This window comes from Ctenopharyngodon idella, chromosome 15 (assembly GCF_019924925.1).
Source record: "Ctenopharyngodon idella isolate HZGC_01 chromosome 15, HZGC01, whole genome shotgun sequence".
NCBI lineage: Eukaryota > Metazoa > Chordata > Actinopteri > Cypriniformes > Xenocyprididae > Ctenopharyngodon > Ctenopharyngodon idella.
The window spans coordinates 11879844-11894955 of NC_067234.1; the positions used below are offsets into that span (position 1 = coordinate 11879844).

Consider the following 15112-nt stretch of genomic DNA (forward strand, 5'->3'; position numbering starts at 1 on the left):
TAGACACCGAGCGGCTCGAGCTGAGACTGCAGCTCTGCGTGCTTTCCAGCCAAAGGGGGGTGGATCGCTGTGTCTTTAAACACTTTTCCCTGATCATTTAATCTCGCAATTCTACAAAATGGTCATTAAAGTCTTCCTGGCATCCTCCTCGGGATCGACGGCGGTAAGAAACTGGATAGCAAGTGTGTAATTGTTCAGTCATTCAACAGGTCCCTGAGCTGAAGCGCTTTGATTTCGACTGTGTTTTATATACAGATTGCGGAGTGAATCAAGAGCGTATTTGCAATAATCGTCGGTGGATGTATTTTAAACTGTAAAATAAAATAAAAAATGTTTTAACTTAAGCATGTTTAAATAATCCTGAGTGACCTAATAACCGATGCAGCTCGGCCAGTTTCCTTAAATATCTCTGAGATCACATTCCAGTCTGTAGCAGCTATTCCTTCAAACATGAAACTTCCAGAACTGATTTCAGTTACTCAGCAGGACGAACGTGTTTATTGATTGATTTATGTGTTTTAGAGATATAGCTTACAGTGCTAATTTTCTAATCTTTTAACTTTATCACAAAAATGTAGGCTACATTGATACTATCATGTTTTAACTTGTTATGGGAGACCAGGGAAATTTACAGTCTATCCCTAAACCATGTAATTAGCGTCCAAGTCCAATGAGTTGAGACCTAAATGGTTGTAACACTCCTAGAAAACACTAGGTTAAAATTTGCATTTATTCTGGTCATCATTCAAAATAATTAGGGTAGACGATAACAGCTCAAATATTGATTGGTTGCATAAACTGCATGTTTATGCAACCAATTAGTCTGAAAAAGTTAGCCATCTAATTCTTTTCTTTAAGACAGGTCACTTTTTTTTTTTTTTTTAAAGTTAGTTACGTAAATACAGGGTTGCCAGGTCTGCGTAACAAAACTATCCCAATGGCCAATCAAAAAATAGCCCAAAAGTAGCCTAATGACCATATCCCATATATCAAAACTCAAAATATGCCATTCCCATACCTAAAATACATATTTTACAGTCACTGTTACGCAAATTGAAAACCACTGTATCATAGTGATCATAAACACACTACCACTGGCCCTCCCTCAAAAAGAATTCAAATTTCCCGATAATTTACTCACACCATGTCATCCAAGATGTTTATGTCTTTCTTTCTTCAGTTGAAAAGAAATGAAGGTTTTTGAGGAAAACATTCCAGGATTTTTCTCCATATAGTGGACTTCACTGGGGTTCAACGGGTTGAAGGTCCAAATGTCAGTTTCAGTGCAGCTTCAAAGGGCTCTACACGATCCCAGATGAGGAATAAGGGTCTTATCTAGGGAAACGATCAGTCATTTTCTAAATAAAATTAAAAATATATATGTTTTAACCACAAACGCTCATCTTGCACTGCTCTGTGATGCTCCACACATTATGTAATCACGTTGGAAAGGTCACGTGTGACGTAGGCGGAAGTACCGAGCAAGTGTTTACAAAGCGAACGTGCAAAGACTAAGTCAAACGGCCTTTACAAAAGAAAAAGGTAAAACAACAATGTCGGACGATTTTAAAGTTGGAGGAGAAAATGAGATGGAGTTTTTCGCCCTACCGTGGTACTTCCGCCTACATCACGCGTGATCTTTCTAACGTGATTACGTAATGCGTGGAGCATCGCAGAGCAGTGCAAGATGAGCATTTGTGGTTAAAAAGTACATAATTTTTATTTTTTTTAGAAAATGGGCGATTGTTTCACTAGTTTCACCCTTATTCCTCGTCTGGTATCATATAGAGCTCTTTGAAGCTGCACTGAAACTGACATTTGGACCTTCAACCCGTTGAACCCCAGTGAAGTCCACTATATGGAGAAAAATCCTGTTTTCCTCAAAAACCTTCATTTCTTTTCAACTGAAGAAAGAAAGACATAAACATCATGGATGACATGGGGGGTGAGTAAATTATCAGGAAATTTTAATTCTGAAGTGAACTAATTTTTTTAAATCTAGCACAGTTTTATCACTGGTAGAATATAAAATATTTCAATACAAGCATTTCAGTCAAATATAATTCATGCAATATCTGAAAATCAAAACCGAAAAACCGCAGACTTGGCAACCCTGCATAAATATGTAGATTGGTCTCATTTGAATTTGAAAAGTAAGACTGATTTACATTTGACTAACTGCTACTTGGTAAGACTTGTTCATAAGACACAGTCTTAAAGGGATAGTTCACCCAAAAATGAAAATTATCCCATGATTTACTCACCCTCAAGCCATCCTAGGTATATATGACTGTCTTCTTTCAGATGAACACAATCGGAGATAGTTTTAAAAATATCCTTAGTGCTCCAAGGTTTATAATGGTTTTGAAAGGGGGATCATATTTTGAACAACAACAACAAAAAAAGTGCATCCATCCATCATAAAAGTAATCCATACGGCTCCAGAGGGTTCATAAAGGCCAAGTGAAGCGAAGTGATGGGTTTTTGTAAGAAAAATATCCATATTTAAAACTTTATAAATTCAAATAACTAGCGTTCGGCGGATAACCATACGCATACTGGGCAAGTTGATTTGGGCAGAAGAGTATCCTTTGACCTGAACGCAATGACGTAATGATGAACGTGGAAGCACAGAGGATAGAGCAAAACAAAACAGTGGTCACGAATTAGAAGTCTAAAACGAGAATTTTTAAAGAGAAATGTTGGAGGAGCTTGAGTTTGTTGGCCAGCCCTATTTGTTTGAACCGTGAGAGACGTCTAAGCTTACGATACTCCTACATCCTGCATCATACATCGCGTCAGGAAGTTGACTTGCCCAGTATGTGTACGGTCATCCGCCGGAAGCTAGTTATTTGAATTTATAAAGTTTTAAATATGGATATTTTTCTCACATTGCTTCAGAAGGCCTTTATTAACCCACTGGAGCAGTATGGATTACTTTGTTTAAGGATGGATGCATCTTTTTTTTTTGTTCAAAATGTGATCCCCTTTCACAACCATTATAAACCTTGGAGCACTAAGGATATTTTTAAATATATCTCCGATTGTGTTTGTCTGAAAGAAGATAGACATATACAACTAGGATGGCTTAAGGGTGTGTAAGTCATGGGATAATTTTCATTTTTCATTTTCATTTTTTATTTATCTGTGTACTAACATTATAAATGCCAAAAACTCATCATATTTTGCAGTAATTAATGCACTCTTTCTACTACAGTTTGGGGAGAGACAGTTTAGCCTTTAATTTGTAGCAGACAAAAGTTTGAGATAGATAGCAATAAATAAATAAAAGAGGTAAAAAAAGAGTTACATTTGTTAAAGCATAATGTGTTACACCCATCTCCTAAAAAGTGTTACAGGTTTCTCCATGGATTTTAATTGAGTAAAAAATTGGAAACAAATATAGAATAAAACGTAGGTGAAATACTCTGAAATTATGACGTGTGTGTGTTGGTCACTCTTACAGTTTTGGCAAATGTCAGCCTACACGCATATTGTGCAAAGTTTATAGGTCCTGAGGTATTAGAAACAGTTATAATTTTTCCCTTCTGGAAAGTCAGTATTTCTCTATGTGTGTTTTTTAAATGTATTATGGTATATGTCAAAGAAATATAGTATCTGATATCATTACTGTATTTACATTTCAAATATCTTGGGATTCACGTCAATAACCTGTTATTACTAATACCCCAGATCAAAAAGAAACAACAAGATGTTGTCGGGTTTCTTGAGGCACTTAAAATCGATTACGCACAACTTGACATCGCTTCAAATGAGGATAACCGGCAGTGGATGAGGGAAAATGTCCCTGGAGAAAAGAAGCCCACCAGTGGAATTCCTCTGCCTCCACAGATTTTCAATGAGGAGATGTATTGTGGGGTAAGAACCTGCTACAACAGAGGCTCCCATAAAACTGCCCTTCTAAAAGTTTACAATGTGGTCAAGACCTCTTGAGTAAACCTTTTTACATGTTGTTTTATCCTTATATTTATACTTAAATTCCACAGAAAAAAACCAAAACATATTCAAAGGAACTGTACAGTTAGTAGTCCTAAAACTTGGAAGATATTTGCTATTTTCAAACCATAGGATCCCTTGGGAATTTCCCATGGGGCTGTAAATATTTTTTTAATTTTTTTTTTAAGTAAAATAATGTCTGTGTTTAAGAGTACTAAGAGACTTGCACGTTTTGTTTTACGTTATAAATTAAACTCGAATTTTGATTCTGTTGAGTTTGCTGTTTTTTTTTTTTGTTTGTTTTGTTTTTGAAGTGTAATTGCAGTTTATTTTGTGAACAAAATGTGATTTACAAGACCTTAACTAATACGGAGCCCCGCACATGACATGCAAGAAAAAAATAGGATGCTTATTCGATTTAGTAATTCGTTGCAGTGGGCAGCCATTTTGCTGTGGCTCCTGGAGAGCGACTGGGGGTTAGGTGTCTTGCTCAAGGGCACCTCAGTCATTTCCTGCCCGTATTGAGAATTGAACCTGCAACCTTCGGGTTACCAGTCTGAGTTATGAATATGAAATAATTATGAATTGCTGTGAGATTGTGTTGAAATAATGACTAAAAATTTAGATCCACTCTCTGTAAAAGTTATTGTACGGCTTCATAAGATTTTAAATCAAGTGCATAAGTCGTATGGACAACTTGTTTCGACCACATTACGTTTAGTAGACGCGGTCCCATCCACTAATGCTTCAAAGAAAAAACAGTCTGGACACTCTGCTTGATAGCTCCTTTTGAATTCCACAGAAATCACACATTAATTGATACATTATTTGCTATAAAATGCTAATGATAGTTTCCTATCCTAAATTGCAGGACTACGACACATTCTTTGAAGCCAAAGAGGACAACACAGTCTATGAATTTCTGGGTCTGACACCTCCACCAGGATCTAAGGTTGCATTTTTTGTTTCTTTCTGTGTGTTTACTTTTCTTGATTGTTAGAAACCATCTTAAGGCCAATTCACAAAGCACCGACCGATGGCAACAGACAGTTTGCCGGGTTTTGTCGAATCAGTATGTTACACCCGTCAGCATCTGGCGGCTCTCGTTTTCTCCAGTTGAACTGGCATTTCTCGGTCTTGGAATGACTGAGAAATGACGTACTGTAATCTGGTGACTGTCGGTGCAGTGTGAATTATCCTTTAGACTGCAATATCTTAAAGTGATACCAGTAATAATGTCTTAACAACTGGGCCAAACAACAACCAAATATTTTTCACTTGTTCCCAGTCATGTACAATATCTGCCAACCACCAAAACATCGCTTTTGGTGGCCTCAAATATCTTCAGATGTTTGAATGAGGTGTTTGTAGGGACAAAAGAGAAAGATATTTTTCTTTTTGTTGAGACAGTAATAACCCAGCAATAGTACACCAAAATCTAATGTTTTAAACCATTAAATTAGTAATACATTAAATTCTCATTAAAAATCGAATCAAATCACTTGAAAAGCAACAGCTAATAAAGATATCCCAGGCCTCTCTGAATCCTCTTAAACAAGCACAAATATTACCAGAGGAGTCTTTGGTGGTGATTGGATAAACGTCATTAGAATAAAATTTAATCATGAAAGTTTGTTATCACTGTAGAATCCTGTTTTCTTCCTCGCTTCTTTTTAGCATTTTTGGTGAATTTTCCCTTGCTGTCAGTGATTGAATTGATTCGCCAGTGCTTTAATAAAAATCTCTCTTGGTGCAGGAGGCACAACAAGCTGAAAATTCACAAAAGCTTCATAATGGATCTGGCACAGAGGAACATCTTGGTGATGACACAACAGTAATACCCAAATGAATTTCTTTTACTCTTTGTTTTATACCTATTTAACTGAAATTCACTTTCAGTGCATTTCCAGACACGTCTTTATTGTATGCTCTTCATCTGCTAGGTTTTTGTTCACCAGTCTATCACAACCTACACTGTCAGAAAGAAGGTACAACAGCCGTCACTGGGTTGGTACCCTTTCAAAAGGTGCACCCTTTGTGCCTTATTTATTGCTAAAGTGTGCATATTAGTACCTTAAATGTACATATTAGGACCTAAATTGTACATTTTAGAACCTTTTGAAAGGGTACCATCCCAGTGACAACTTTTGTACCATTTTTTTCTGAGAGTGTAACTTAATACCCAGGCCATGTTCGGATTAGTATGCTACTCATACTATTTCAACAGTATGTAGACTGTTCAGAGTACATTTGCAAGAAATTCCTGCATGACTTACATTTGTGAATTTGTTCAGTGTTGGGACCCTTTTCACATTTCTGGGGTTCTCAGAAGTGGAAGTGGTCATAGTTGGGTAATTTTTTTAAATGAAAATATTAAAAACTTCATCATCACAGTCTGTGAAAAGGGTCCATTGTATTCCAAAATGTAGTAATTACAGCCTTGATTTTCAACTTTTATTTTGAATTTAAGACTTTTTCACACGAAAATGCAAAAGGTTTTATTTATGAAATGATAATTGGACATTCCTCACTGAATTAAACATGCAGCATAATGCATTGTTTCACAATAACACTTTACTAAAGGTCTCATTTGTTAACATTAGTTAATGCTTTAATTAACATGACCTAACTATAAGCTATATATTTTTACAGCATTTATTAGCCTTTGTTATAGTGTTAGTTAATAAAATATAATTGTTCCTTGTTTGTTCATGTTTTTTCACAGCGCATTAACTAATTATAACAGATACATTTGATTTTAAAAATGTATTAGTAAAATTAGAAATAAACATTAATAAAAATGTTTCATTAAATTTAATTAAACTGTTTAATAAATATTTGTTAATGAATGTTGTAGAAGTATTGTTTATTGTTAGTGCATGTTAATGTAGTTTACTAATGTTAACAAATGAAACATTATTGGAAAGTGTTACCTTAAAAATAGCAGGCAGTAATCCAAACATAGCCACATATAAACATTTCCACATTTTCGCATGCTGTTCCTCTTAATCCACTTGCATTTGTGTAGTGTTATTAATCACATTTAATCAGGCATGCTTACAATGCAGAAAGTTACAATTGTTTATTTTATCCTGACTCTTGATTATGTTCACAATAATTTCAAAGTTACATAGAAATGACTGATTACAACCCTATGTAATTACATGTACTTACAAACTAATTTTGTATTTACAACTATGTAATTACAGCTCTATTGACTTCTTGCAACCCTAATGTTTTTCTTCCAATGTTGTTTTGTCTTGAAAAATATAGATGTTCTTTTGAGGATTATTCAACATTGCAAACTGATTATGTCCATTTTGTTTGGCAACATTGTCTAACAAACAAACCCTCTTTTCTTTCTTAGTACTGTTTCTCAAATTCCATTGGTGATTGTTCTTCCGAAAACCCAGTTCATTTATTCATGCTTGTTTTCATCCTGAGGGACCTGTTGTAAAACTATCCAGGATCCTGTGGTGCCAAGTTTTTAGTGCCTTAGCAGCTCCTGTAGTGTCATAACAGTTTTAACTTCCCCTTTCCTGGGATGCGTTGTTTGTTCTTCTAGAAAAAGGAAATCAAGGAGGCTGAACAGAACGGAGATGCACACACAGCAGAGCTGGAGGACGATGATCCGGGCAAGAACGTACAGACAGACGCTCAAGAAGAGGATGAGGAAGAGGAGGAACCCGCAGAAGAAGATGAAGAGAATGTAACTGACTGATCAAAACTCCTAATTAACCCTCATTCATCCTCAAACATCTTCTGCTTTCCCATAGCTGCTCATTCTTCTTCCATATAATCCATAATATCTTTGCTTCATCTATTAACCTCAAGGTTTTTTTTCATGCAGGTTCTGTAATCTCGCCTATGCAACTGAAATTAACATCTAACGTCCTGCTTTATCATCTCATCTCTTCTAGTTTGATTCCTACTAGTGTTTCCGGTTGACAATGTGACTATTGTTTCAATGAAGATTGTTGGTGTTTATTCAGTAAATATGTTTTTCTGCCTCATGTTATTTGCTCATTTTAATATTTATTAATTTTGTTGTTGTTAGAGAAGAGCAGCTGAGGAGGAAGAGCAGGTAAGAAAAAAGTTCTTAAACAATTCTGCATGTCTTAATCATTGTATAACAATTTAACTAGAATAGATAGATAGATAGATAGATAGATAGACAGACAGACAGACAGACAGACAGAGAGATATTCTTGGTTAGTGATGTAATCCTCGTTCCCTGAAGGAGGGAACGGAGATGTTACGTTAATACTGATGTATTGGGGTCTCACTTGGGAGCCCCAACCACCTCTGAGTAGTTAAAAAAACAGGCCAATGAATATTGGCAAGCAGGGCTTGGCATTAACACCCACCAACCCGCAAAATGCAGGTAGATTACATCTGTGGCGGGTAAGACAGCCACTCCCACTAGCCACTTTGGCGGGTTGAATATAATTTCAGCCTACAGTCAAATGAAAGGTAACCAAGCTTGTCGTATCACAAAATTACATTTCAATCACAATTCTTTATCGATTAACTTGGTGTTAGTGAAGGCGGGATAGGCAGAATTGCGCTGAATGACACACAACAGAAGCGCTCTCTCGCATGCGCTCTCTCGCTGTCATGTGTGCGATCAGTTCTCCTTGTGCCTGAATAGTCAAATATGCACAGAGATGTCAAAATGCCCATCGTGTGGAGTATCTACATGGTATATCAGCTGTTATGTATGGGTGGGTAGCCCTTGCCCACCCATACATAACAGCTGATATACCATGTAGTCTTGATTTGGGTGGTCAATCTGCATTTGAATGTTTGAAAGGGTTTTAAATCTTCTAAATCAAGTAAAATGACTCAAAATCAAGTAATTTAAGCATGCCAAAGTCAACTTTAATCATATAAAATGTAATTTCCCAATAGCAAAATTGTGGCCAATGAAAATGCTGAGTGGCTAGTAACTTTGGAAAAACCACTAGCCGCAGTGGCTGGTGAGCAAAAAAGTTAATGTCAAGCCCTGTTGGCAAGTAAGATTTGCATACCGAGCCATTCCTACCCAGACACACGAGTATATAAGGCCGGCTTGGACTCACTTATTCAGGTTTATGCTGAGGAGCCGAGATAGGGATCCTGGTCATTTAGCGGTGGTTCAGGGTAGTGGCAGGGATGTAATGTCTCTGTTCCCTCCTTCAGGGAACGAGGGTTACATTAGTAACCAAGACGTTCCCATTCAGTCAGTCACGTTCAACGTTACGTGGATACTGATGTATTTAGGGTCCCTATGGAAAGTGCCACAGCCACTGAACTGTGTTACGAGTGCCAGAGATGCAGATGCTGGCAAGCTGTAGCATGCCCTTTTGACAACTGCCCCTACAAAGTCGTAACCTACCCAGCGCCCCACATAAGTCCAAAGAAAATAGTCCTCCATACCAATGTGATAGAAGGGACAGGGCTTACCTGGAGATGGTCAGAACTGATGTTCCTCTTATCGTGATATTTCATGGGGAAGATGTTGTTGGACAATGTTGTTAACGCTGGGGAAGCGCGGCTAGTCCAATGGAGAGGGACGCTACAGAGGACACACTCAGCCGAAAGGGAAGTAGCGTGTGGATTCACATATGGACTGACCCATGAGGCAGTGCTACATATGGAAGATCTCTGCAGTAGGTCCTACCTAGCCAGGGAGGAACTACTACCTGATATAGAGACAGGGCAGAGCAGAACTGCCCAGGCAAAGACACAGGTTTACAGACAGGGTAACTGTACTGTGGAAAGTTAGCATATGGGATTACCAAGGGGGAATCACAGCATATGGACATCTAGCCCAGTACAAGGGCTGACAGACCAGGCATACACACGAGTACTGGGCCTGACGTCGGACACCTCTGCCACGTCCGACTGCCGAAGGATGTTGGAGGAACTCGATTTAGGGTTCACAGAGTGGGGAACTGCAGGCGAGACACCGAGTTAGACTTCCCGCTCATTACCTGTTTGTATCCAATACACGGGAAGAAACCGGCTCCACTCTGAGATTGTAGAATCTCACGAATGTGTTAGGTGTTGCCCAGGCCCGCAGCTCTGCAGATGTCTGCTAGAGAGGTGCAGCGTGCCAATGCTCAGGAGGAGGCAACATCTGAGTGGAGTGAGCCCTCACTTCGAGCCTTGGGGCTGGTATGCCAAGGCGATGGCATCCACTAACCTCTTCAGAAGCTCTGTGTGCATCCACGTAAACATGCAGTGTGCGAAAAGGACACAGCAATGCAAGGGCTGAGTCTGCCTCCTCCAGGGGTAGCACTTCCAATTTCACCACCTGGTCCCTAAAAGGAGTGGAGGGAACTTTGGGCACATACCCGGGGTCTTAGGATCACGTAAGACAGGGCCGGCCCAGAGGTCCCAGGAGGGGATGAGGCGTGGCCTGGGTGGATTTTAGGGGGCTCTAGTTTGAGTGATAGGCCACTGAAGTCCTCTGCGTCCCATCCAGAGACCATACATGGAGGTTCCAGAGGTCTAGATGCAGGTGCCATACGCTGCCCCGTCCCTGAGGAAGCAGGTCCTTCCTCAGTGGAATCCACCAGGGAGGGGCTGTCCCAAGGAGCATCAGGTCCGAAAACCAGGTGCAGGTGGGTCAGTAAGGCGCAACCAACAAGACCTGTTCCTCGTCCTCCCTGACCTTGCACAGTGTCTGGGCGAGCAGGCTCCCTGGGGTAAACGCATACTTGCGTAGTCCCTGGGGCCAGCTGTGTGCCATTGCATCCATGCAGAGGGTCCCCTCGGTCAGGGAATGCGTCCTTCGGGTTGATCGCTGCAAACCAATCCTGGGGTGGAACGCACATAAGAATGCATTTCTGCATGAGCATCTTGATTGGGAGTTTGAGAAGGGCCAGATTCAAGACACGCAGAACCAAGATTGCCCGTAATCCACTGCCTTTCTTGGGTATGATAAAGTATGGGCTGAAAAATCTTGACTTCATCTCAGCTGAAGGGACAGGTGGCAGCACTTTGCAGGCATAAATGCACCGCAATTGCACATTCCACCTAGGGAATCCCCACGAACCCCCTGACCAGCCCACAGTCGAGGGTAGTGAGAGGAGAATAACTTTTGAAACAGATTTCTGATTTGCAACAGATTTCTGATTTTCCTCCATACTGCCAAAGCTCTCCATGCACTTCCAGGAAGAAAGGCACAAGGGCAACATGAGGCAATCTTTGCGTCTCGCTTCAAGCCCAGAAACCAATCATCCAGCCGTGACAGCCTGGGCAAGTATGTCTGTCAACTCTGAATCCGATTCAGCATGAGCAAACAATGCTGAAGCTCAGCATCATCTCTGAATGCGCCTTTTCACCGGCAAGAGGGATCTCCTATCATAGACAAGCTCTTTTAGAGGCGATTGGAAGAGAGTGGAATATATAGATAGACAGACAGACAGAGAGACATATAGATAGATAGATAGATAGACAGACAGACAGACAGACAGACAGAAGGACAAAGACAGATAGATACACAGTAAAATCCAGTTAAATCAACTCTGCTCAGAGTACATTTGGTCCCTCTCTTTATAGTGTTAAAGTAACACTGAAGTAGAGTTAAAGTTAATGAGATTATTAAGCGATTAATTAAGTGATGATTGGGCATTAGTGATGAACACCTGCTGTTAACAAGAAGAAAAGAATCACTGAAAAAAAAAACAGAATCACTGAAGAAAAGAAAAACACAAGAACTACCAGCCACAGACTTAGATGAAATCAACTGAAGATAAAATAAGACATTAAATCTCTCAAAATCTGATTAAAAAAACTCCACAAACAGCAATACCAGCTTCACTTATTAGTAACCAGATTTACTTTATTTCGGTCACAAATCTACACTAGTTTTTATTGAGGATTAACAGAGATTTAGATGTTGATGTTTTATTGGTCAAAAAATGATGCCACAATCATGGGGATCAGTGTTTGCTTTAGTTGGGCTCTTGACACTTTTATGTTTTTAAAATAATTTGCTTTTAAGCAATTGCAATAGTGATTCACAGCAAACACACACATTGCTGAATCAAAAGACTGAAGAAGCAGATCAGCTTAAATTTTCAGCTTGAAGCCATTTGAAGTGATCATCACAAAGAGGTCTCTCTCTCTTTGATTTCTTGACTGAGATTTAGCTATTACAGAATTGCAAAAAAAAAAATTCATTGAACAAATGTGACTGGCGTAATGCTTCAACGCTAAAGATGAACAACTATTACCGCTCAGGCTTAGACGTGAAAACTTCACATCATACAATCCTCAACAGTGGTGACAATAATTATTTATAATGATGCATGATGGGAGTTTTGTACTATGGTGATACCCAGCATGCATTGCAGCGTGAAGCATTTTTTTATGACCATTGTTGAGATTCATATGCTGATTCTTGATGTGTGTGTCTAAATAATACAGTAGTTCAAAAAAAATTACGCACTGCATGGTTTTAAAATCATTCAAGAGAGCTGTTTGCTGCAACACTTTCTTCTCATGCTGTAGTTTCATAGGATTGATAAAGCAAAACCAAAATGTATAAATGACAAAACATTTGATTAGTTGCAGTAGATGCAATCAGGCCACCTCACAATGATTATATCATCATATAAAAGCACTTAATATCTGCTCACTGTAAGGCACTGACTCACTGCTTTACAACAACATGCATTGTTGCAGAGAAAAATCTAACATGGAAAGTCAAGGGTCAAGAGCCCAACTAAAGCACTGATCTCCATGATGGTGGTATCGTTCTTTTTTCTCTTTTTTTTCTTTTCTTGACCAATAAAACAACATCTAAACCTCTGTTAATCCTCAATAAGAACTTATGTAGAAGTGACAGAAATAAAGTCAATCTGGTTAGTAATAAGTGAAACTGGTAATGCTGTTTGTGGAGTTGTTTAATTAGATCTTGAGAGATTTAATGTCTTTTATCTTCAGTTGATTTTATCTAAGTCTGGCTGAAGTCAGTTGTAGTTCTTGTGTTTCTCTTTTCTTCAGTGATTCTGCTTGTTAACAGCAGGTGTTCATCACTAATGCTAAATCATCACTTAATCACTTAATTATCTCATTAACTTTAACTCTCATTAACTTCAGTGTTACTTTAACACTATTTAGAGAGGGACCAAATGTACTCTGAGCAGAGTTGATTTAACTCTGGGGATAGATAGATAGATAGACAGACAGACAGACAGACAGACAGACAGATAGATAGATAGATAGATAGATAGATAGATAGATAAGGTTGTGTTCACTTGTTACCTAACAACTATTACAAACATCCAATAGTACAATTCAAAGTAATTGTAATGGTAATAAAACTATAAGCAATGATTAAACCTTTTATAATTATATTCTTTACTATTCTGAGTGAACCTTTTCTTTTCTTCTATGATTCACAGGAAGAAGGAGAAGAGGACAAGGTAAGACTGACATCTATGCTTTTAGTCTCTTAAGAAGAATTTTGCAATTTTAACAACAATAGCCCTAGTCTTTACACATCACGGAGATTCATGTTAGGCTGTGACATCATTCATATTAATTAAATGACTGTTTCTGGTTTGTATTGGACTGCAGCATGTTTCCTTTGGGAATAACCCAAATTAAAGTGTTGCTCTTGCCTAAAGAGGGGGAATAGAGAAACACATGTGTGTATCACAAGGTGGAGGTACAGTTGTCTGTAGAGTGCTGTATTTGCTCTGCCAAACAGTGGAAATCATTCATCCAAAAAATTACTTTATTTTATTTTTGTCAATGTATTACATGTGTCCAGACTATTTTTTTCTTTTCATGGTTCACATGGTCATGAAAAACATGGAAATATCAGGAAAATGAAACGTTTTTCAAAAAGATAATAAAAAAGCTAATGTTCACTATTCACTGTTTCAGGTAGAGGACAACCATCTGGTTTCAGAGGTGATTCTTAACAAACAGATTCTAGATCTGTATCTATATTCTCTCCCATTCATTCCTTCTCATCTCGCTGACAACATTTCCATTATTATTTTTAATGAATTTTTGCATCCATGTGTTTTTTGTGTCTCTCATCTGTTTCTCACAGTCAGTCATTTACTCACTTGGAAGGCGACTCGTTTGCATTGGGTTTTGTTTGTGTTTCATTTTCCTTCCTCCTTTTCCTTACAGGTGTCATGGATGCAAAAACCTTTTGAGCTCTCCACCAATATAAAAACACATTTCTTTCAAAAAATTAAATGTTGTTTTGGAACTGATTATTCCATATATAATCAGCTTTCTTTTTAACTGAATTAAGAAATTAAATTAAGATTAACTGAATTAAGAATGACCATTTCCATATGGTTTCGCCCATACCAACTGCATTATCCTAACTATCATAACTTATACTAAGTTATATGCACTTTTCACCACATGTGGAATGGAGAATCTGAAGTGTCAAATATGGTTTGAAATTAAAAACATTTTTTTCAAAGTTTCAAATTAAAAAAATTTAAATACACATTTCATTGAACAATTTAATGCATAGAGGCAGTATAAATGTATTTGCATGAATTACAATCGCAGAAAACATTAATCACAATTAAAAAAAATATATAATTTTTTTCAGATAACCTAAACAATGTGCTTTATGTAGTAACATCTAAATTACCTGGTTTCATACAAGTCAATAATGTCACTTAATCTGACTATATCAACCTCACAAATTACATAAATTAAGTAATTTTTATGGGTTAGATCAAGTACAAAAATGTTCAAAATAACAATTGCAGGTTAACACTTTTCTGGTTTGTCGTAATTGCTGAAATAAAATAAAAATAAAATAAGCATTAAATAAACAGTGAACACACAAATATTTAGTAAAAAAAGCAAATTTTTAATTGCACTGAACTGTTTTTTTTTAATCAATATAAATATTGAATGAAATCAGATGGCACATCTGTTGTTCACTGACTGTCTGAAGCGTATTGCACACATCCCTTCTTTTCTCTCCCTCCTGTTTTTTTCTAGGCAGAAGATGATTTGGTGTCTGAGGTAACTTGGGTTTGATGAGCAGTACTCTATATCTCTGTCTCTTTTTTGTACTTGTGATTTGCGTCCCCCCCTTCGCAACTGATTTTCCTCCATTCTTCCTATTAACCTCCTGTTTCACTTCTCTACTCTAGCTGCCTCCTGCCAGTCTTTT

At 37.9% G+C, this 15112-nt stretch overlaps 1 protein-coding gene across 11 annotated transcripts in view; it reads left to right on the forward strand.

Annotated features, from left to right (window-relative positions):
* sh3bgr (SH3 domain binding glutamate-rich protein) overlaps positions 1-15112 on the forward strand; it is a 32331-nt gene continuing 17219 nt past the window's right edge. For 3 of the 11 annotated variants that reach the window (XM_051864089.1, XM_051864090.1, XM_051864093.1), the window contains exons 1-7: positions 1-163; positions 3694-3879; positions 4829-4909; positions 5714-5791; positions 7523-7666; positions 8015-8041; positions 13356-13376. In XM_051864089.1, coding sequence (XP_051720049.1) covers positions 119-163; positions 3694-3879; positions 4829-4909; positions 5714-5791; positions 7523-7666; positions 8015-8041; positions 13356-13376 — 582 coding nt within the window. In that variant the 5' untranslated portion in view covers positions 1-118. Of the gene's footprint in view, positions 164-3693; positions 3880-4828; positions 4910-5713; positions 5792-7522; positions 7667-8014; positions 8042-13355; positions 13377-13842; positions 13870-14937; positions 14962-15112 lie in introns of all 11 variants that reach the window. The other 8 variants (XM_051864097.1, XM_051864098.1, XM_051864087.1 and 5 more) reach the window with 7 other exon arrangements.